Source organism: Grus americana, chromosome 8, assembly GCF_028858705.1.
Source record: "Grus americana isolate bGruAme1 chromosome 8, bGruAme1.mat, whole genome shotgun sequence".
Lineage (NCBI taxonomy): Eukaryota > Metazoa > Chordata > Aves > Gruiformes > Gruidae > Grus > Grus americana.
Window position 1 is genome coordinate 6,877,841 of NC_072859.1, and position 23,359 is coordinate 6,901,199.

At 58.6% G+C, this 23,359-nt stretch overlaps 1 protein-coding gene across 1 annotated transcript in view; it reads left to right on the plus strand.

Moving 5' to 3' along the window:
• The window catches only part of CACNA1E (calcium voltage-gated channel subunit alpha1 E), a 167,681-nt gene extending 154,048 nt beyond the window's left edge, over nucleotides 1–13,633 (plus strand). Inside the window, exons 41-50 of the mRNA XM_054833380.1 lie at nucleotides 1,440–1,536; nucleotides 3,277–3,382; nucleotides 4,539–4,646; nucleotides 5,186–5,286; nucleotides 5,587–5,693; nucleotides 6,330–6,438; nucleotides 7,767–7,898; nucleotides 9,432–9,612; nucleotides 9,731–9,924; nucleotides 10,514–13,633. Coding sequence (XP_054689355.1) covers nucleotides 1,440–1,536; nucleotides 3,277–3,382; nucleotides 4,539–4,646; nucleotides 5,186–5,286; nucleotides 5,587–5,693; nucleotides 6,330–6,438; nucleotides 7,767–7,898; nucleotides 9,432–9,612; nucleotides 9,731–9,924; nucleotides 10,514–11,053 — 1,675 coding nt within the window. The 3' untranslated portion in view covers nucleotides 11,054–13,633. The remainder of the gene's footprint in view (nucleotides 1–1,439; nucleotides 1,537–3,276; nucleotides 3,383–4,538; nucleotides 4,647–5,185; nucleotides 5,287–5,586; nucleotides 5,694–6,329; nucleotides 6,439–7,766; nucleotides 7,899–9,431; nucleotides 9,613–9,730; nucleotides 9,925–10,513) is intronic.
• The last annotated feature ends 9,726 nt before the right edge of the window (nucleotides 13,634–23,359 follow it).

Consider the following 23,359-nt stretch of genomic DNA (forward strand, 5'->3'; position numbering starts at 1 on the left):
AGGTCATCACCATCTCTAGTTCACATTCTAAACGTCAGAACTTATCTTGGTGAGGGCCTCTTTGGCCAGGGTACTGCTTCCAAACCAGTGGTACCCCCTGAGAGGAGGAGATTTCTTCTTCTCCACTTTCCACACTGCTCAGAGCACATGGGTAGGGAAGAGGCCAAGATCCCGCAGGGAATGCTTAATTTTTTGGCGGTGCCCTCTCTCCCAGGCCACTCTGGTTGAGACGGGTTCCTATCCAGCAGCATCCTCCCAGTCCAGCTGTAAGGGTTGATGCCTTTGCTGTTGCGAGGTTGTCCTTGCCCGTTGACTGTCCTGAACGTTGTGGTGCAGGACAGAAGCCTGGCATGAGGGGAAGAAGAGGTGGCCAAGCCCAGGATCCCCGGGAGATGTACTTGAGTGTCCTCCTGGATGTGCAGAGAGAGAGATGCACACAGCCCAAATATGTCAGTCTGGCAGAGGGTTCAAGGCGTCATTGGGTGGCCCGTTTTTGGTAGCGTTCCTCACTGCAGTAATCCTAGGCAGGTCCTTCCAGAGCAGAGGAGCGCGAGGTGGGGGTCCATCCTAGCTGCCTCCCTTGGGAAACCCAAACGAACCCCAATGTTGGAAGGCCCAAACAGCTGCCTCTGCTGAGACTCTTTAAACTCCAACCTGGTGGAACTTGCAGCCGCATGTGGGAGAGAGCCAGGGCGGGAGCATGGCATGTACAACTTTTCCTCCCGGTTTTGTTTTTTCAGCCAATTCAGCATGCCTTTTGCACTGGTGCATGGTGGGAAAGTGGTCCATCCGCAGAGCCAGACGGAAGCAACTGGGCATCTTCCTTTGACAAGTGACCCTGGCCCACTGCCTTCTATGCAAGATGCTGCCTCCCAATTGCATAGACCTTATGAGCTGGGGATACACAGCCTTCCGGCTATGGGTTAGGTGGCGATGCAAAGAAATACCCAGGTTCCCCCCGGGAGGGAAGACGCTACGGAGGCCACAGAGCACTGTGGTGCAAACCACCGTTATCTCAAATAACCCATGGCTTGAGTGCCGTGTATCTGATTTATACCACTCGCACACAGCCCTGGAACCTGTGGGACAAGTTGGGGGCTGCTGGAGGGCTTTAGGAAAGGGGTTGAGAGCAGAGAAGGACTCCCAGACTGCTAGAGAGACAGACAGGCGCTTGAGGCCAGCAGCAGAGAGGAGAGGGGTGAGTTGCTTTCTGCCAGCATTCCTGGGTCTGTGTGAGCAGTGCTATAAATCCACATCAGGACAGTCTCTCATGTATGATTTGCCTTGATTAACGGGTTTCCTGTTCTTTTCCTGTTTGTCCGTTTGTTTTTTTCTCTCCTGTTTTCCTGTACTATTTTTGTTTGTACGTTTTTCTGCTCTCTGGGAATGCCTCCTCTCTCTCTGCATCTCCCTCCCTCCCCTTCCCCCTTCATGAGCAGTGGCCGAATCCATTACACTGAGATGTATGAAATGCTGACTCTTATGTCACCACCGCTAGGCCTCGGCAAGAGATGTCCTTCCAAAGTGGCCTATAAGGTAGATCAACCCTTCCTTCTACGGGGGCTAGAGCCGAGCAGGAGCCGGGGCTCGAGGGAGCTGCGGGAGGTGGGGCTGGTGGGAAGCCGGGGAGGCGTTGGGGGTATCCAACATGTGTTTAGCTCGCTCCTGCGGAGCCTGGTGTGCTCAGAAGAGTCCTGGCCATGCTGGCTGGTCTCCACTGCCCACACATGTGAGGCTGACGTGGTCACTCGCAAGCCCAGGGAGCTCTGGGGTGGAAGACCCCAGTGGAAGAGAAGGGGCAGGATCAGCAATAGCGTGGAAGTGGGAGGGCTGGAGAAGATGAGGTGAGGAGCAACCCCATAGCACAGTTAGGAGAGTGAGATGTCCTTAGGAGCTCACTGACCCAAGCTCGTCCCCTGGGCTTGGAACCATCTTTGTCCCGGCCAGCGCAGAAACAGGGCTAAAGCCCGTGGAGAAGGGAAGAGGTGGGCAGCAAGGACGTATCCTGTAGGAGCAGCTCTGCAGCGCCTGAGGAGCCAGGCGCGTCGGCACGAGCTATCCCAGGGATGGCTTGTGCAAGGCAAAGCCAGGTGCCTTCAAAAGGTGTTTTACCCCCTTGTTCCTCCTGGGGCAGTGGCCGGCTCACGACACAGGCACAGCATGCTCCCGGCATGGGAAGCCCTGAAGGGACACGGGGTGGGAGCTGCGTGGCTTTGCTGAGGACGGCAGTTGGTAGGGCAAGACCCAGAGCTACAGAGCAATGTGTTGCCCAGGTCTGGAGCAAACTGAAGCTTTTCTTGGCCAAGGGTGGCTGCTGCCTGCAGCCCTTTCAGCAGCATTCAGGGCTAGCGAAGGGGGGATCTGCACACTTGCAAACGCGCTGCCACCCTCTCCAGCTCTCACGTGGTTGTTCATGCATGCATACATCCACCATCACGCTTTTCCAGGGACAAAAGGGAGGCTTGAAGGCAAGGAAAGGACATGAGAAGCCAGGGGAAAAGGAACGGGCAGGGAAGGGATGACCCAAGGTATTCACAAAGCAAAATATACTCTCTGGAAAGTGGATCTGGTCACTTCGGTTTGCACCCCGCCTGCCCAGGGTGGGGAAGGAGCATGGCGTGTCTGACCTGCCTTGGTTGCCCTTCTCTCTTTCCTTCTGCACTTTTTCTACCCCTCCTTCCCTTCCCCACCCTTGGATAATTTGGACCCTGTGCATGTGCTGGCAAACTTCATCTCTGAAAGACGCAAAAAGGGAGCGCCAGGATGTAGCATGCTAGAGGAATCCAGCCGCTCTGAAGTCCCTGAAGGTTAGGGACCCTCCTCTCCCCTGCCCCAGGTGGGAAGGGTTGAGAGCTGAAAGCCAAACCACCTCGGGAACGGAAACCTGAGCCCCCCTCTCCCCTTCCCGAGCATTCCCCACGCCCGCATCCCTGATGGATGGATCAGGCGTGTCTTCCCAAAAGTGCCGGGAGGTGCCGGGGCAGCCCCGGTGCCGTGGGGAGGGGGGCTCAGGGGCCGTTCCTGGGGCGCAGGAGGAGCCCTGGAAGGCAGTGAGCCGGTGTCCTGGGGTGGAAGGAGCCGGGGCGGGGGGTGGCGGGGTGATCCTTGCCCTTCTTTTTTGGCTGTGCTGTTCTGACACTCTTTGTTGCTTTTTATTTTTTAATTTTAATTTTTTTTTTCCCTTTTGTTTAATGTTTAATTTCTTTTCCTCCAGCCTGGTCGATGTGTTTTTCGATATTGTTTTCCGTCCGCTGTTTTCTTCTCTCTCTTGCGCAGAGACTGGTGCTGATGAACATGCCCGTGGCCGAGGACATGACGGTCCATTTTACCTCCACCTTGATGGCACTGATACGCACGGCCTTGGACATCAAAATTGCCAAAGGTATGGTCGATGGGGTAGAGAGGGGACAGAGCCAGGAGGGTTTCAGAGCGACCAGCACTGGTCCTTTGGGAAGGCTGAGGACATCACAGCCAAATTAGGGTTGGTCACCCAGAGCCTGGCACGTGGATGGAAGTGATTACCTTGAACTTGCAAATTTCTGCCGCTTTATATAAAAAAATCTATTTCTTTAACAAAGAGGTGGCTAGTTTTCAACGGGAAGCTGCTTCTGGAGAGCAGGAACAGCTTGGTGTCCACTGTGTAACGGAGGAGGGAGAGAATTCCCCTTCCTCCCCACGTACAAAACCAAACCAAGGAGGGAAAAGATTGCGTGTGTTTGGCTTCCTAAGGCTGTGGGGAACAGAAGTCTCTCTCTCTCAGGGAAGATAAAATGTTCAGAGCAGGAAAACCTGCTTTGTTGTTGTTGCTGGAAATGCTCCGATTCTTCAGATCAAAAGCTTTCTGCAGAAACATGCCATTTTCAGTAAAACATCCCCTGGGAACAGCTCAGCTGTTGGAAAAAAAACCCAACCCAGGGCAAGATACCAGCGAAAGCCCAGTGCTGAGACAGCTCCTTGGGTTCAGACCCCTCTAGATAAAGCAGAGATTTGACCCTGGGTCTCCTACAGCTCGGCAGAGCTGCCTTCGGGCTGGGGTGTCTCCGGTTGGTGTGCGTTGAGAGCTCCCTTTGAGCCTGGGTCTTCCTCAGCTCAGCAGATCCCTTCACCGCTGGCCAGAGAGCTCTGCTCTCCTCCTTATGCAGCGTTGCCGAGTATTTAAGGATTTCAACCAAGCGGAGCTGCTCTTTCACCAGCACATGATCCGCTCACCAGAAAAGAGAAAGTGGGGCAGCAGCAGGTGTGTGTGGGTTGGAGTAGGATTGGAGCCGCAGAGACGGACCCAAGGCGAGTTTGAAGATGGCAGCTTTGAGTGGGAGGGCAGGGGATGGGGAGATGGAGGCACATATGGAAGGGATGGTAGGAGAATTTCCCTGCGAGAGCAGGAGACCAGGCTCGCTGGTGCAAGACGGCCCTCCCAGCCCAGAGAGCTGGTTGCCGCTCGTGAACCTCACTTCAGGATGGGAAAGGGGTGGTTTTAGTTGGGCCCTGGTGCCAGGTCTTGAGGTACATGGACCACTTTTTGCCCCTCGCTGTTCAAGGTGGTGCAGATTGGCAGCAGTTAGACTCCGAGCTTCAAAAGGAGATCCTGACCATTTGGCCTCACCTGTCCCAGAAGATGCTTGACCTGTTGGTACCCATGCCAAAAAGTGAGTCTCCGCGGGTGCTGTCATCAGTGTCAAGTTTCCATCATACCTGCAGCAGCTTTTTCCCAAAGGGAGGTGGGGACTGGTCAGACCCATCCCCAGCTGGGGGAGAAGTGGGAAAAGGGTTTGTGTTCTACAGGCTGACTTCTGCCTTGCTCGGCCTGGCTGCTTGAGAACCCTCTTGAAAACTGCCCAGTTTGCAGGGATCTACTCCTGCCAAACCCCGAGTCTCCTGTAAATCATCTCGGGAGCATACAAGGGCAGGAGGCTGAGCATCATTTGCCCCATAACATGGGATGGTGTGATGAAGCTGTGTGTCTTGGTGGTTTATGATGATGCTTTCAAGCCACCTCCATCCATTTTCTGTCCATGTGGGGTGTCTGGGTGTTCATCTCTCTTTTGGAGCAGTAAGCAGACTTTGAGGGTCACCAGGGTATCCCACAGCAGGGCTCTTCCCGAGATCCGCGTTGGTGCCTTCAGACCTACTGTTTCTGTTAAGACAAAAGTGTCACCCCCGCTTCCTTCCCCTCTTATGCTCTCAGCCTCTGACCTGACTGTTGGCAAAATATATGCAGCCATGATGATCATGGATTACTACAAGCAGAGCAAAGCGAAGAAGCAGCGGCAGCAGCTGGAGGAGCAGGTGGGGCTCAGCGAGGGCGTGCGGTGGGCAGGAGCGGGGGCAGTTCGGGGCACCCTCGCTGCTTCCTACCACGTCCTGACCAAACGTGCAGCCAAGCTGCACGGGATGCAGCTGAGGGATGAGGATGGTGCTAGAGGTTGGGCTTTGGTGACTACAAGGCGCACGTACGTGCATCCTCAGCCCCCAACGGCGATCGTGAGCACGCTGTCGCCTGCTCAAGCGGCGGGGACTTGGTTGGTGAAGCACTGGATGTTCATCTGCATTTCCTACAGGCTCAGCTTCTTCCTTTCCTCAATACAGAAAAACGCCCCCATGTTCCAGCGCATGGAGCCGTCCTCCTTGCCGCAGGAAATCATCTCGAACGCGAAGGCTCTGCCTTACCTCCAGCAGGACACCCTCTCGGGCCTGTGAGTATTGCCCTGAGAAGAAGGGAGGTATTCCTGTTGCTTTTGTGTTCCTGCAGCCTTCATTTTGTTCTCTGGAGATGGCACTGGGATGCACAGAGGGTTAAAGCACTGTTGGGAGCAGGGAAAACTCTGTCCGGGGCAAAAAGCTCCCAGCACGAAGGTTTTGTGGGATCCTGGGTCACTGGTGTGCATCAGCATCACCGACAGCAGCGGAGGTGGCTGAGGGGGATGGCCAGGTGTCTGCATGGATGCTCTTCTTGCAGGACCATGCCAACACTAAGTGTAAGCTCTCGTACCGAGGAGGGGTCTGAGATGGACCTGAACCTCGGGAGCAGTTGAGCAGCAGGTTCCTGGGCGGTGCAGGGTCGGTGGGGGATCCCAGCACCCTTGGCTGGCGGGAGCTGCTGGCACTGCACTCGGGATGTCCCCGCTGCTGCCGCGGGACCTGAGGCGCTGGTGTCCTCCCCTGCCTGGGCACCACTTCAGCTCTCCAAAGATTATGTTTGTCCTGGGGGTCTTGACAGCCTGGGGGGGGGCAAGCACAGTTGCTCCCCAGCTCTGAGCCACCGGAGAGGCGATGCCCAGCAATGGCAGCACCCAGCTTGTGGCCTTCCTGAAGCCGGGCTGTCTTTGCAGGACCAGCCGGAGCGGGTTCCCCTCACTGAGCCCGCTTTCGCCCCAGGAGATCTTCCAGCTGGCGTGCATGGATCCGGCCCACGGGCAGTTCCAGGAGCACCAGTCTCTGGTAAAGTCACGCACTGCCTGGCGGGCGCTCGCCTGCAGTCCCAGCGAGGATGCTGGTGGGCACGGGGAGGCACGGGGCTGCCGGCACGGTGGTGAAACGCTGCTCCCTGCCCCTGTGGCAGCGAGCTCAGCAGCGGGATGGCAGCTGCTGGGTCACACACGGATCCAAAGCAGGGGACAAATGTCCCCAGGTGTCCCTCAGCTGGGGCACTGGCCCCTCATCTCTGGGCGCTGGGGACGTGGCCAGCCCTGGACCAGCCCTGGCCGGCAGGGCCAGGCAGCAGCGAGTGCTTTTGGGGTGAGAGCTGTGACCGGGGTGCGATGTCCTGCAGTAAAACATCCTTCTCTTCACAGGCTGCTCTTTTTTCCACTGAGCGCTCATTTCAGTGGGTTACCCCGTGCTGAGTGATGGCATCTGATGTTTTCGGATTCGTGTTCATTTTGTTGTCAGTGCTGGTGTCCCCAGTCCCAAACCGAGCTGTCAGACTGTCTCCAACGGGAGCGCACCCCTCCGGCCTCACACACACGCCGGCCAGCAGCAGCAGTGTCTGTCTGTCTGTCTGTGTGTATATATATACATATCTCTCTATACCTCCCTCCATGTCTGTGCGTGTGCATTTGTGCACCACCCTGACACGTGTCGGATGCGGTGTTGTACCACTGTGCATCTCCAGCCCGGTCCGCGTCCCCGGGGTCTGTAGTACTCTGTGTGAGCTGCGTACCGCACGGGCGGGTGTCCCCTGCCCCGGCCATGCCACCGTCCTGCCAGCCTGGAGGTGGCAGATGAGGCTCCCTCCTCCCCAGAAAGTCATCTGCTAGCGGATCTCCGGGGTCACTCCCTGCCCACCTCCTTGGCACCACGTCCTGTACAAAAGAGTCCCCTAAATTGGGAATTGACCAAAGCGCCAAGGTGCCATGAATGATGTGCTTTCCTTTAACGAGGATGTGGCCAGAAAGCCTTTAAAGCAAGGTCAGAGAGAAAATCCCATATGTCTGTCCCCTTCTGGCAAAGGGAGGAGGAGGAGGAGGAGTCAAAGCCCAGCAGTCGGGCTGTCCGCAGGGTCCAGGTCCACCTGAGGAGGTGCGAGATGAATTGGCCATCAGGTGAGCCTGAAGCACCGCATCTGGGCTCGCCTGCCGCGGATTGCGAATCGCAGATTGTTTTTCAGGGGCAACGCGATGGATGATACGACTTAGACTCCCTTTTTGGCCCACTCGAAACCCGCCCCCGGTTGAGCGAGCAGGGCTGTCCCCTGCGGCCGGGGCAGAAGCAGCGCGCTGCCCTGCTCCAACCCCATCCCAAGAGCTCGGCTGTGTGTTTGTTTCCAGGAGCCAGAGGTTAGGGAGTTTCAAAGAGTGCAGCAGCCCTCTAACCGTGGCAGCTACCTTCCCGTGGACACTCAGGACCACGCTGTCTCTGGGAGGGCCTCCTCCATGCCTCGTCTCACTGTGGATCCCCAGGTAAAACCAAGCAAAGCCCCCACGGGTGCCGGGTCCAAGCAAAGCCTACCAGGTAACGCTGGGGCTTCTCTCCATGCTGAGCAAGTCCCGTGAGCCCCACGGCTTCCCCAGTGCCCCGACATCGCAGCATCTCCCCATCTTTGGGGTGCTGCACAAGTAGGAACGCTGCTGCCCCCCTACACGGGAGAGACTGGCAGCAGAGAGCAGCCAGGGGAATCGATCTCCTGGCTCATGCGGGAGGTCCACGGTGGAGCAGGGCCACGCCGGGAGGTTACGGGGTCCCCCCGCAGTGGGACACCCCTCCTTTCCTCCAGCCCCGGGTGCTGGCTGAGGTTTGAGGAGTCCCAGCCCAGCCGTCAGATGATCTCCCAGGTGATGAAACACCTTTTCCTTCCTTTCCCGTTGTCCTAATGCACACGCTTCTCCATCTGTCCAGGGGAACCCGGGCCACATCTCACCTCCTCGTTTGTCTGCCTGGTTTCTCTGTTGTTCTGTCTTGTACTCAGCCTCCTCCGAGACACAGACGCTTTTTGGGGTTCGGTTTTGCTGTGGGAGTCTCTGGGTCTGCTTTCTCACAGAGGTTATGGCGCAAGCGCCAGGTCCTGGCATCAGTGCTGGTGTGACACGTCACGGCACTTTGGAGGAGGCGTGAAGAGGAAGGGAGGCTTTGCCTCATGGGCTTTAGTGACCATTCGGCAGCGAGGGAGATGATCAGAAGGAGGGGATGGGAGCAAGAAAGGGTACGGTGCGAGGAGAGGAGACGGAGAGAATGGCCCGAGGCTGCAGAGGCAAAAAGCTGCTAGAATAAAGCAAAGGAAAATGTAGAAGGAGGTGATGTTTTCCATAAAACACGTGAGAACACAAGCTAGAAGGAGGGGAGAAGGTAGAAAGGAGAAGCATGGGGGAGAGAAAGAAAAGGAGAGGGAAGATAAAACGACAGCGTGAGCGGGGAGAGAGGGAATGAGTGCAGGGGAAGGGGATGGGGATGCGGGAATAAAGGAGGCCCTGGGAGGGGTCTGGGAAAGTGGCAGCAGCTGGGGAAATAAACACGGAGCGAGGGGCACTGGAGGATCCCCTCTCTGTCAATCATTTCTTCAGTGTCTCCGTTTGCTCCGCTTGAGCCTGTTTTCAAGGCAGGGGGGATGCTGAGACAGCCTGAGGGGCGATGGTCTGGCACCCTCCATGTCCCCCGGCCCGGGGCGGGATGCTGCTGCCCTTCCCCCGACACGCAGCGCCTTGGCCTGAATCGCGGTCGCTGGCTTTGCTTGTGGAGCGTGGATCCCCGCCGGCTGGGGAAGGGGACCCCGGGAGCACGAAGGCTAAACCCCACTCTCCTCCCGCCCCTGATTTCTGCAGAAATTATATGGGGGGGGGGCTGTGCTCAGGCTGGCTGCCCCCCACCCCAAATCTCCCCATCCCGGAGGCTGGTGTGACAGTGATAATGGGTGAACCGGTAATTGCTCGACCGCCGTCCCCCCCCCCCACCCCTGCCCTGCACTAACCCCCTCCCCGGCTGGCCGGGGTTGCTTGCAGGTGGTGACGGACACCAGCTCGATGCGGCGATCGTTTTCCACCATCCGGGACAAGCGCACCAACAGCTCCTGGCTGGATGAGTTCTCCATGGAGCGCAGCAGTGACAACACCTACAAGTCCCGCCGGCGCAGCTACCACTCCTCGCTCCAGCTCTCCGCCCGGCGCCTCAACGCCGACTCGGGTGAGCAAGGATGGGTGACCCCATCCCCATACCAATCCCCAAAAAAATAAACCAACCCAGCCGAGCATCTCCCACTCCTGGGGAGGGGATGGAGGGGACTGACGGGGGTGTCCTGCAGGCCACCGGTCCGACGGGCATCGCTCGGGTGGCAGGGAGCGGGGGCGATCCAAAGAGCGCAAGCACTTGCTGTCCCCCGACATCTCCCGCTGCAACTCGGAGGAGAGGAGTCCCCAGGCGCACGACGAGTCGCCGGAGCGGCGGCGCGAGTCCCGGTCACCCAGCGAGGGCAGGTCGCAGACACCCAACAGGCAGGTGGGTGACAAAAACCCTTTCCTAAGCACAAAGGGAGGCGTAGAAAAAAAACCTCCTTGCCAGAACCAGGCAGATAAGCCCCAGCTCCGGGAGCTCCGCTCAGTCTCTCTTCCCTACGGCGGCATCTCCGTGTCACCCATGGGCTGAGAGGTTGGGGCTGCTCAGGCACCCTGCAGAGCGTTTGGGGAGAGGGGTGGATCTCCGTGCGGACCCTCTCACCGCTGTGGCATCCGCTCCCCGCCAAAGTCACGGTGTCCCAGCTACAGAAGCCTGGAGATGCCAGGGCTCGAGCGTGCTTGAAATCCACGGAGATGGTGCCTGCGGAGAGACCAGCAGCTGGCGAGACCTTAGCTCTTCCCACCGTGGGCTTGTGGGCGCCCTGCTCTTGCTGGCCACCAAAAGCCTTTTTTTTTGCTTTTGCCCACCAAGAGCGGACACATCCTTGTCCCTGGTGTGGACACCGAGGCAGCGATGGGATGGGAGAGGGCGCAACGGGGCCTCATCCGGGCGGGAGGATGCTCTGGGGAAAGTGGGTGCCCGGTGCTGCCAGTCGCCCCTGTATTCCCCAGCGTCTCTTGCTGCATTGCAGGGAACGGGCTCCCTGAGCGAAAGCTCCATCCCCTCCATCTCGGACACCAGCACCCCCCGGCGAGGCCGCCGCCAGCTCCCGCCGGTGCCCCCCAAGCCTCGTCCCCTCCTCTCCTACGCCTCCATGCTGCGGCACGCCGGAGACGCCTCGCCGCCCCCCGAGGAGAGCGAGGGGGGATCCCCGCTCCTCTCCTCCACCTTGGAGCCCAACGCCGCCGGCCTGACCGAGTCTTCCAGCTCCCCGGCGGGGAAGCAGAGCCGACAGTCCACCCCGCAACGCTACATCTCGGAGCCCTACCTGGCCCTGCACGACGACTCGCACGCCTCAGACTGCGGTGAGGAGGAGACGCTCACCTTCGAGGCGGCCGTCGCCACCAGCCTCGGCCGCTCCAACACCATCGGCTCGGCCCCGCCGCTGCGGCACAGCTGGCAGATGCCCAACGGGCACTACCGGCGGCGGAGGCGAGGGGCAGGGCAGGGAGTGATGTGCGGGGCCAGCATCGACGTGCTCAGCGACACCGAGGAAGATGACAAGTGCTAGAAGCTGCCCCCTGCCCCGTCTCAGCTCCCGCGTGTCCCGTCTCCCCCCCCCCGCCTCCTCTGCCCCCAAAAACCCCGCGCCCCGCCGCCGCCCTGCCCCTCTCCAATGCATGCTCTTCGCCACGCCTGGGAATGAAACAAAACCAAAACCAAATGCAGGGGAAAAGGAGAAAACCAAACCGACCGGAACAGAGGGGGAAAAAAAAAAAAAAGAAAGAAAAAAAAAAAGTCTTTGTGCAAAAAAAAAATTAAAATCTGTCGACTTTCATTTATTACTATCACTTTTTTTTTCTGCACAGAGAAGCATTTGATGGGCGGCGGAGCGGCTCGGCCGGGCGCGCGTGCTGGGGGGCGAGTGAGAGCCCCCCGGCCGCAGCCCCGCTCCCTGCCCCGAGCGGGACCCCCGGGAAGGCTCATCCCGATGGTTTTCCACTCCCCGAGGCCGGAGAGTCCCAGCGAGGGGGTACCAGGGGCCCCCTTTGCTCTGTCGCTTGGGCTCCTGCTGCTGTGGCTTTGAATTCCCCTCCCCGAGGGTCTCATCCAGCCCAGAAAAGGGGCGAGGTGTGATGGCGGGGTGCGGGGCGCCGAGGGGTCGGGGTGCACCAGGCAGATCGGAGTGGCTCTGCCTGCCGGGGGGGGGGGACAAAACCGAAGCTGACTGGTTTGTACTGGGGCAGACGGGAGCAGGGCGGGGGGCTCAGCGCTGCCGAATGTATCCCGTCTCCCACCGACATATATTTATTTATATACGGAGAACTCTAGGTGTGCCTGTGTGTGTATATACGGTATGTGTGTGTATATATATTTATATGCTGTATATATAAAGATATACACATACATGGATTTGTTTTAGTCATCTGACAATGCTGGGGAGCCCCTTGGGGGTTTTATTGCCCGCACCCCGTTTGGTGGGGGCAGGACCAAGCCTCTCCGGGGCGGGGGGAGGGGGGGGCTGCTGCACACCCATCGCTGTAGCAGAGCATTGGGAACGTCACCCCAGTCCCCTCGCCCCCGTCCCAGATGTTTCCAGCGGTGGGAATTGCATTTTCTCTGTTAGAGGGGGTCTTCGGGCGGCTGTGCCGCCAGCCGTGCCTGCGGGAGCGGGATGCCCAAGGGACAAGGTCGGGGCTGTCCCTGGGGGTACAGCTCGCTTGGCGCCAGCGGTCCGAGGGGACAATGGCAAACCTCTCAGAGGCCTCTTTGCTGTGTTTTCCCAGGAAAAGAAGATTCCCGCGTCCGCAGGGGAGAGAAGATGTGCGTGCGTGACGGTGCCGTAAGATCCCTCCCTCCTCGCGGCAGAGGAGCCCGGCTTCGGCACCTCCCCTGCCTCGGTTTCCCCTGCAGCCGTGGCCCCTGCCCGCTCGCGGGGCTTTCCCCCGCTTCGGAGGTGGGGCTGCCATGGGGGTGGCTGGGTTTGCGAACCCCATGGCCCCGGTGCCGGGGCAGGTGGGTGTCCAAGAGCCGGTGGGGCTTTGGGAGAGGAGGGTGGTCCAGGGGGTAAGCAGGATGGCTCACGCCTCCTGGAAACACTGAAAAGGTAGTATAGGGCCACCTTCCAGCACCGGTCACTAATTAACCTGGTAATTATTTGCTATCAGCTCTAACAATCCGTGCGTACCCTCGGCCGTGGGTGCGATGCTTTTCTTGCCAGCCCAGGGAGATGCTGGTGGCCTTGTGGTGATGGGTGGCTCACCCTGGTGATCACCGGCACATTTCTGCTGTGAGCTGTGTCCGTCATCAGCCCGAGCGTGGTCCTGAGGAGCCGGAGGGTGCTGTGCCTTTGGAGCCTCAGGGAAGGGCTTGCTCCGGGGTCTGGTCGGTGTGGTTGGACCAGGCATGGCTGTGCATGTAGAGATGGGACGTGGTCTTCAGCCCGCTGGGCTGGGTAGGAGGAGGTGGCACAGCCCTCATCCTGCCCACGGCTTCGCTCCGCTGCGGGATGTTGTGGTCCGGGTCCTTGGGGCTGTTCTGCAGCCCCTCTGGCTGGCTGAGCAGCAGCTCTGGCCAGGCTTTGCTTTGGTCCCGAGTAACCCGTGTCTTCTCTCGACCGAAAGATGCCACGGGCACAAACCGCCCCGCTCCTGCATGTGCAGATCAGCCCCTGCTCCGACCGCTTTGTGAGCTCCCCCAGAGGAGCTCTGCTTTGCGAGAGGCAAATCCCGCCAGCTCCGAAGGCTGCCCGCTCCTGGGCTTGGTCACGGACCAAACCCCCTCTTTCTAACGGTCAAGCCACCCTCCGCACACCCAGGGAGCAGATTTTGCTTACAGGGCCAAAACTGCCTTGATCGGTCCCTGCCGGCGGGTGGCACCTCTGCTGTCCCCGCTCACCCCACAAACAGATGCTTCCAGTTGCCAAAGGATCCAAAAATTCCCTGGGAAGCCCTCTCCATCGCTCCGGCTCGGCTCCTGCATCCCTCACCTCAGTGCTTGGGGGCAAGCTGTGCCCCGGGCAGCTGCGGGGAAGGTTGCAAGCGCTGGCCGGTGGCATCTCCTGTCCCCTTCCAACCATCCGTCAGAAGTTTGCGGCTTCGACCTGAAGCTGCCGGAGCGTTGCCGCCTGTGCCGGAGTTTGGGGGGGAGCCAGGCCTGACAGGCAGCGCGGGGGGCCGGGGCCAGGGATGCGGCGATGCCGGGGGCCGGGGGAGGCGATGCTGTACATGCTCTAAATATAGGTGCTGGCATCGTCTGCTTCTAAATGCAGAAAGGTGTCTGACAATACGCCGGGCTCTGAGTAACAGCCCGCGGGGAGGGGAGGAGGCGGCTTTTTGTGTCTGAGCCTGTTGGGTGGGAGGGAGGGAGGGATGCTCTCGAAGCCAGGGTGGGAGGAGGGGGCACATTTCAGGCAGATTTCCAGCTCCGGGTGTTTTTCTGGACCCCGCTGGCGAGCGGTGCGTGGCAACGCTCTGCAGTGGTGGTACGGGCTGGGGCAGAGCCCCTCGGGGTGCGCCCGCGCGTGGCAGTGGGCTGCGGCATCCGACCTTGAGCTTTTTGGCACCTAAGACCTGTGTGTCACTAACGTACAGGAACTGTATGAAGCAAACCAGAGCCCCTTTTTTCCTGGGGGGGGGGGGGCCAAAAATGGCACGCTCCTGTCTGTCCTGCAATAGCTGCAGTCCGGCTCCCGTGGCGGGAGGGCAGGAAGGGACCCGCGGGGACGAGGTGGCACCTCCGAAGCACGTCTTTGAAACCAAAAACAAGCCCCAGGAGAACCACGGAAAAGACTATGCCGAGGGGGAAGGAAAAACAGCCCCGAGGCACCGTTGCAGCCTGCGTCTCGCTTTTCAAGGCGCTGGACTCACTTTGCTGCTGTATGATCTCTCGTCCGTGGCTTTTTGGACATCTCCTTTGCCTCCTGGATGCCAGGGATCTGCCGCTGCGCTCGTCATCGGTGGTGGCTGGCCATGCTTGACCATGGGAGGGAGGATGAGGAAGGGGGGGACGTGTTTCAACCCCTGCCTGCACGGGATAAGCCCCTGCCCAGGCAGGGATTCACCAGTACGTGCAACTGGTTCCCAGTTTGGTGCTGGGACTGGGCTCGAAGCCCTGCAAAGCTCCTGGGGGGGACCGCGGAGGGTGTGCGGGGAGATGAGGCAGCCCCGGAGCACGGAGCCCCGCTGTCGCCTCCGGGGTGGCTGTCCCAGCCCCATCCTTCCGCTCCCCCCCGTGAGGTCTCGGAGGACAGAGCCCCCCCACTGTGGGGCTGGTGGCTCCTGGGGCCGAGGGCGGTGGGAGGGAGATGCTCTGCCTTCATCGCCCAGGCACGGGGGCGGGGTGTTGTAACATAACATGCTCGTTCAGACCCAAACGGGGAACCGAACCGACTGACGGCAATGTACAACTTCAATGGTTTTTGTCAAAAGGGAAGAAAAAATAAAACCTTGTTGTAAAGAACCACCATGGACCCCATCTCATTGGTACCACCCCCGTGGGGCTGTGGGGACCCTGGGTGAGATGCTGGACACCCGCAAAAGGTCCCCATGGCAGGGAGGGGGTGGCACACACGTGGGATGGGGTGTTCCCCAGCATGGGCACAGCGGCCGTCCCCTGCCAGTGCTGCCCTGGCATCCCTGTGGTCCCCAGGCAGGGCGGGGGGCTGCGAAGGAGAGAGGCAGGGGGCACGTTTGGGAAGGGTTGTCACCCCGGGGGAGCTGTGGCTCATGCCTGGCCGCTTCCAGACACACCAGTTGGGGGGCACTGGGGGTTTGGGGGCACGGGGGGGGGCAGGACCAGGAGCTTGAGGAGCTGTTAACAGTGGCATCGCAGCAAACTGACAGGAAAGCCGAGAGCATCACGGTGACATCATATCGCCGGACAAATGCAAGGGAGCACCAACCTGCAAACTGAGGGCTTGGGAAGCCTGCTGAGACCTGGGGGTTTGGGGGATTTAAACAGCTTGGCCACCCTGCTCCACGCCTGCGCCCGGGAGATGTCAAGTGGAGTCAGACGCTGTTGCCTGATCCAAAGCTGACGGGTGAGTCGTCAAGCAAAGACGCTGAAGTTGGGTCTTATACTTCTTTTTTTACAGAGCTGTTTAAAGCACAAAAAGTTCTCCGGCAGTCAGAGGCGAGTCAGCAGCCTGCGGCAGTCTGAGCACGGGTGACAAAGATGTTTTATGGCTTTTCAACAGAACTCTTCTTTTTCTTTCCCGGTGACGGGAGGGTGCTGTGCCAGGAAGAGCTGAGGGAAGGACGAAGGCAATTGCTCTGCTCACCTGGACCGCTTTGAGCTGAGCTTACCCTGCGTGTCTCCCACGCGCTGCTGCCCCTCTGTGCAGTGCGCTGAGGACCAAGCCCCAACGTCGTGACCTATAGGAACTGGCTTTACGTTGCCCTCACTTTGCACGCCTTTGCCTTTATTTCCCAAATGCCGTCAGGTTTGGTTTTCAACTCTTTGGCTCATGAAGTGCTAATAAAAAAATAATCATGTTTTCAGCAGGAAGCGTACAGTTCCATAAGGACTTTGCCCAGGAGACGGCCCAGCCTTGAGGGCACTTGCCCAAGTGGCGGATGCAGTGACAGCCAGGGGCTGGAGGCAAAGCCTAGCATTTTTCAGGCTGGGAAGCACATTCCCATCTTATAGCCAAAAAAGTGATCTGCACCCCTGGCTGTGGAGAAGGCTCTGCAGGGTGGCGATGCCTTCTGCATCACTGAGGGGCTTTGCGCTGGTGCTGGAAGCAGTTTAAGGAGAAGACCTCCTCCTGTGGGGGCCAGAAGTCCTGCATTAACATTTTTGGAAGTGAGCGTATTAAGTACGAACCGCCCCAAAGGCTCTGAAAGCGGGACCGAACGTGCAGGTCTCCGATGGACATCCCATGGAGCGCTGCTTGGGAGGCTGGTGCCAGGATGAGTGATGGACGTAGCTAGCTGAGAGCTTAACCCCCTCTGCCGCCTTTCCCCAAATCCCATAACGTAGCTGGGGCCATGAAAGAGAAACCCGGAGCAAGGCAGGGAAGGCAGAGCTTCACCCTAGCCAGGGAAATTGGTGCCGCAAAACGGGGAGCCTTCGCTGTCGGAGAGCCAGCGTTCTGCCTGGCAGGCGTAGAGGCTAAAAAAAGCCCCTTGACAAATGGAACAGAAAGGTTAAAATTATCTGTACATCATCTGAATAACAATGGCAATGCAGATTGTACCTGCTTATAATAGCTCCAGGAGACAGGGGATAAATTGGGAACAAAAGTACCCCAGGAACAGATGCTGCCGGCGTGCCGCTGGCAGAAGCGCTGGGGCTGCGCCGCTCCTCGCCGGGGCTTGGGGAGCCGCGGGGGACAGGGCCACCAGAAGCACCAAAACCTGGCCTGCGTGTGCTCCCCTCGCCTCGCCCATGGGTGCTCCAGCGCCCTTCCAGCCCCGGGTCCCAGCAGAGCTGCCCAGGCAGCTCGTGGGCTCCCAGGACGTGGGACCAGTCCCTGCCCACAGCATCGGCATCGCGGTGAGCATCGTGCACAGCTCGTCTTGCATCCAGGTATCTGGGGACGTGAACAGCCCCTTTTCTGGGACTGCTGCAAATCACCACCCCGTAACCTGGCTCTTCTTCCCAGGAAAAGATTCTTCCCAGGAAAAATCCTTCCCAGGAAGAGGCCTCGTCTGATTAGATTTTTTCTCTCTGTCTCTGCCCTGCTTTCCTCCTACTGCCCCTGGCAAAGCCAAATGAAGGCGCATGGCGCTGGGTGCATCTGTAACTCCACGGGCACTGGCTCTTCCCTAAAGGCTCCCCAGATTATTTTTAAGGCAGGATGCCAGCCATTGCGTGACCCTGGGGCGGGGGGGTTTGCGAGGGAAGCCTGGCTCCAGTCCTGGGGCACTCAAACACCCCCTCGGTTAAACGCCCGGTGATGACCACGCTCACTCCTCCAGCAAAACAAGGGAAACTTGGATGTGAAGGTGCTGGAGTCAAAGCCAGGCTCCTGCGGGGAGGAAGGGACAAGAGGGAGGGATGGGGAAGCTTGAAAGAATTAAACCTTTTGGCTTCATTTTTGCAGTCCCGGCGAGGTGTTTAAAATCCATACGTACAAGACTGAGCGGGCAGGGGTTTGCTCCCTCGGGGGATACAGCTGCTCGGAGGGGAGATGCTGGGGGCGGCTCTCATCCCCCCTCTTCCCTTCCCTTTCCTTCCTCTGCTGGTACTTAGAAGCGCGCTCTCCCTGTGCCGAGGATGTGTGTGGGCTCTGAAGTGGGGCTGGTGCTTACTCATGCTGGGAGCCACGCGGCATTGCTGGCTGGCAGCGCCGACGGTTCCCCGGGTGAGCGTCCCCCCCCACGGGCGAGCATCCCCCCCACGGGCGAGCATCTCCCCCACGGGCGAGCACATGCAATCGCTGCTCCTTTCCAGCATCAGCGCGGCTCCCGAGAGAAATGGGATGCGCTCACAAGGGTGGTCCTCCCCAATGGGTTTGAACAGCCTGGCCTGGTTCAGCACCCCTATTTATTTATTCTTCTCATTTATTTATGTCTCTTGACAATGATCTTCCTTGCTCGGGGAAGTAGCGCTGTGCATCTGCACCGGCTGTGTTTGCTACACCCCACGTGAGCAGGTGAAACTGCCCTGGAAACCAGCCCCTACCAGTGCATGGAAGAGCAAGCTGGCGAACGCTGTCTCCCAGGAGCTTTTTGGGAGCTGCTTTGTGTCGCCTTTGGCTTTACAAGTGACAGAGAGCGAGGGGATGGGCAGGGCTGGTCTCACCCCTGCTTGGCTTGTCCCGGTACCCACCACCCCATCTCCTGGTTAGATGCCAGAGCAGGACAGAGCCCGCTATGCATTTGCCTTTGCTATTTCTCTGTAGATAATACCCCCCCCAACTAACACAATTCTGCTTTCTAAATGAATGCAAAAAGCATTAATTGCTCTCCTTCCCTAGGTGGTATCTTCCTCTCGCCAAAGCGGGGCTCTCGAGGTGCCCGGCACCCCTGGCAAGGGGCAGTCGGGTGCTGGGGGGGGCTGGGCGAGCAGGTGGAAACCCAGCAGTGCCGACCTGCAGCCAAAACTCACCCGGCGCGCTCATCTCGAAGCCGTTGCAGGGCTGAGAGCTGGATGTCTCCGCAGCGGTCCAGTACACAAGCGAGCTGCTGTCAGGACCAGGGCGCGGATGCGAGGCACCAGCAGACTTTAGCAGAGGTACCGATGCTGCTTGGGGTGCAAGGGAGAGGGAATAGGGACGAGGGTTAAGGACGTGCAGTTACTTGCTAAAGCCAGGCCTAAGCTAGGCTTTCTCTCCCTCCCACGTGCCCTCCCCTGGGACCCAGTCAGTCAATTTATGGAGCATTCTGCCATAGATGATGCGATTTTCAGATTGATTTTCACAGATCTGCATCATGGCCATCATGAATGATGTAGGTTTTTGTTTTTTTTTTTTTTTTCAAAAAGGAGAGGAGCAGAGGAAGGAAATAACTCCGAGGGTTATACCTCCCAGCGGAGTTTAATCCTATGGTATCCGGGCAAACACGCGGGCTTCGGGCCACGGTGTCACGGCTCTGGGTCCTCAGGATGGAGCATGGAGCATGCAGGACCATCGGCCAGAGCTCCCAGCTGCCCCCTTCCCTTGGCCTCTGAAGCGTTGCCAGGGGCTTGCAGACGGCCTTATTTCATTGCTAATTTACTTTAGGAGGGGAAAAAAAAAGTGCAGTCAAGCTTTTTTTAGTTTTTTTTTTTTTTCTCACTGATCAAAGGGTGGGCTTCATTTACACAGGCATAATTTTTTTAAGGACCTGTCCCAGCTTGAGCCCCTGTTCCTCCAGCATGTGATATGGCACCGTATCAGCGAGTCTCACCTCCTTTAGCAGCTAGGAACGCATTAGGAAAGCAGCGTGAGCTGTGCGAAGGAGCTGTGAATTAGCAGAGCCTCCCCTGCCCCTTGGCACAGCCTTGTCTTACACCTCCTGGCAGGAATAGCTACAGCTGCTTTCTGCAGCAGAAGTGAGAGCGGAGGGGAGGCAATGGGACAGGCCATAAATCCTTGCGTCGTCTCAAGGACGCAGCCTCGGGTCACAGCCAGCCTGCCACGCGCAGCCCGGGCTATCCACGCCGGTGCTGGGAACAAGGGCTTTGCTGTGGTCCCCACGTCCCCAAATGCATGGTGGCTCCAGCCATGTCGTGTCCCGTGGTGGATGGACCACCCCGCTGCAAGGACAAACATCCTTGCCCCCAGGTCTCAGCGATCACTTAGGGGTGGAAGATGCCCCAGCAGGTAGCAGGGAAGGAGAGCGGCTTGGGGACATTTCTGTGACGAGTGTTGGCAAATCCCTGCTTCACCTGGTGCTGGTTTGGGAAGAGGGACATCTTTCCCACCCTGCGCTGAGCCGACCGGTGCTGCGGAGAACCGGCTTGCTCTTCTGTGCCTGTAACATCTCGGCAACGCCGGCGGGGATGAAGACCTACGGCTGACAGCGAAACGGGCAGATGGGATTATCAGTCACATGTGCCACCACTCTCTTCTTGTCTTAGCCTCTTTTTTCCCTGCATTAACTCCTCGAGCGTGTTTTCAGCCTGCGCTAGCGACAGCGATTTGATGCTTGACACAATCAGCTTCTTCCCGCTGCCTGTGAGAGGCTGGTGGGTGTTTAAACGTACCCGACGGGCCGTTTCTGAGCAAGGCTGGCCTTCCTCCGCATCCCGCCCCAGGAGCATCCCGGCAGGAAAGCCTCCCTGGGCGCTGGAGAGCCCAGCAGCTCACAGGGGAACGGCCTTTGCAGCTTCTTTGCCCGCTCCCACGCCGGTTTATGCTGTCCCAGCCCAGCACCATCTGGATGACAAAAGGAGGCTGACCTGCCTAATTGCCTTTTGCTAATTTTCCCCTCTCCTGCGCGGCTCTCCTTGCTCCACTGTTTAGCGATCCTTGCCCTAGGAAGAGCTCTAGAGATACGCTCCGGTGCCAGCAGCTAATGGCTGAGAAATCACCTCGGCCGCAGCACGCAGCTTTCGCTAGATCTCCTTCTCCTTCGTGCGTGCTCCTGAGCGCGCCTGCCCGAGGAAACAGGCTGAGAGAGAGACGGCTGGCCCATAGCTGGGGTTAGCCGCTGACTCCGGGTGCTGCACATCAATTAATATCAGCACAGGGTTGGTCTATGGTTGCTTATCACCTCTGGCTGTCGAGCTGTTGCTGCCCTTTGAACCTCTGCCTCCACCACCCCCCCCCCGCCCCGTGCTAGAGGAACCCCTGCGAAATATTCAGCCAAAGCCAGCAGACTGGAGGAGGCTGTAGCAGAAGGAGATTTTCGCAAATAAAATCTGCAGCCCCTGCTGGGATTAACTGTTCCCAGACCCTGTTGTTTGCACTTGCGGCACGCACACACCTTCCGCCGACGCACGCGTGCCACCGCGAGGATCGTGCGCTTTGGAGACGGAGCTGCCGGCACCGAGCGTGCCCCTGGGCTTCCCGTGGGGTGCTCTGCAGAGGGCTTGGTGCCAGCTTCGAGCTCAGATGCTCGTTCCCAGCTGTGCAGGGTGGAGATGCTGCAGACCCCAGGTGTGTCCTATGAGCCACTTCTTAAATAGCGGTGATGGGGATGCAGGGCTCTCCCTGCTCTTCTCCTGGGGGAGCTGCAGCCAGTCACTGCGGAGGTGGGTCTGTCCCCTGGTCCCTGCTCCTCTGGCCCTGGCAGGAGCTGGTGCTCGCTGCCTGAATGCTTTTATCGTGTTTCTTTAAGTTTCCCCCCTGTAGAAACCTCTTTTTGCTCTGCTTGCGAGGGTTGCCTGGTGAGGCATCAGGAGGATTTTGGCTGGGGCTGTGCTTGTGGGGGCTGACCTGCTGTCCCTCATTGCTGCCGGGGCTCTGACCTACCCCTCGGAACAGCCTCTGCATCCAGGGGAAAAAGGAAAAGCTGTATTTTTGGACACAAATGACTACAGCTCCAGTGAATTAACTTGGAGATGTTATTACAGGCCATGAGAACAGGTCAGGTTTCAGTCTGGGAAGGAAGCAGATAAGTGATGGTCTATAATTGTCTGCTGGCTGAAGTCAGGCCAGAAAAAAAGCTTTTGTCCATACTCTGCCCCTTCCCTTGGCCCGTGGTGCAGGGGGATGGCTCTGCAGGCGAAGGGGCGCTGGGAGGATGCTGTCCCACAAACAGGCTGGGGTGGGGGAGAAGCTCCAGCAGCGCTGGGAGGGAGTCTGGCTCTTCTCCCAGCAACAACAAACTTATTTTAGCTAAGAAATTAGAGGTCGGGAGGTCTAGACAGACCTCCCAGGCTGAATTTCACATCCATGAGTAGAACAAGTTGCTGATTTTGCCAGCACTGGCATAAGGAGACGTGTTGCAGACGGAGAACGCTGTATCCTCTGTTCCTGACAAACGCCTGTTATGATAGCTTGAATATAAAGCAGGGGCTTAGGCAGAGGGAGCTTATGTAGTGTTTGTATCTTTCCATAAATTCATGTTTCTCTGTGGATCATAAGAACCTCCAGAAGCCCAAAGCAAAGCCAGGGCTCCCGTGCACACAGCAGAAATGCAGCAGCGAGCCCCATCGCCCGCAGGCTGGGTGCTGCAGGAGAGGAAGGCAAGCCACGGTGTGTCGGCATCCTCGTCACGAGGATGCGGGCACGGACGATAGCGGCGATATTCCCACAAGGCACCTGGACTGATGGGCCCAGCGTTGCCTGCTCCTACAACATGGAGCCTTGTCTTGATGCCATAAAGCCGAGAGGCCGTGTAGTAACGCTGGCGGACGCCAACCTCCCCACCCCAATGTTGATGCCGTGGGTCCCTGCCAGGACATGCTGCGGGGAGGAGGCAGGGCTGCTTTTTGCCAGGGTCACCAAGGAGGACCCTCCCTGGCATCCTCCTCCAGCTCAGCTCAGCCCCCAGAGCCCCTTTTCCTCAAGCAGCCTCTTTCCCCTTGTTTCTCACACTTTGCTCCAGCTGCTCCCCCCCCACACACCCAGAGAAAGGATTTACTCTGAACAGGGCTGTTCTCTGGCAGCATCCATCGCCCTGCCTCAGTCCTGGCAGCCGGAGAAGTGGGACAGACGACGGCAGGACCGAGGGGACAGCTGAGAGGTGAGTGGTAAAACTGCAGCTAGATTTATTTCAAGATGCAGCTGGAATTTTATCTCACGCCTATCCCCGCGCTTTATGTCTGACGCTGCGGCATGCGGGGACAGATGTGAAATGTGGCTCCGTTTTGAGAATAGCAACCTCTCCGTTGAACAGCCATGTTTTAATTTGCATTTCTAGGGTTCTGGCAGCAACCCGGGTCCTGCGGTGCACTCAGCAGTGGATGCACTAAATGGCCACGAGTTTCTGTATCGCTGACCTGCTGGGGCAATCTGGGCGGTTGGCAGACCCGACAGCCGTCCTGGTGTTAACACAGCAGTGCTGGTTGCTAGCAGTGGCTTGGGAAGCTGGGGGATGGACCGGCTGGTGGGATTTTTTTCTTTTAGTGCATTTTAGTCTATTAATCTAAACTTCAGCTTGGCTTGACTTCTTCGGTGCTGCTGGCTGAATAGGCTGCGACGTAGGATTAAATGTCGCTGTGCAATCAAATGGGTGATGGGTGTAGAAAGGAAGGGAGGGCAAAATCAACACGCAGGGGAGAGGGGAGCGGGGCTGGAGGTGACCCATGCGGACCCTGTCCTAAGAAACACAGTCCGCAGGAGCATGGTGATGAAGTCCTAGAGAAAATGAGGGAGCTGCCACCTAACAGCTGCTCTTTCATACCCCTTCACGGGGCTGCGATGCTCGTGCACAGGGCTCGCGCGGTCACGGTGGCAGATGTCTGCAAAGTGCCGTCACTTGTGCACCAAAAGCTCTCTCAGTGCTCCCCCGACGCCGTGCAGAAGCCCTGGGCTCACTGCTGCCGTGTGCTGCAGTAACAG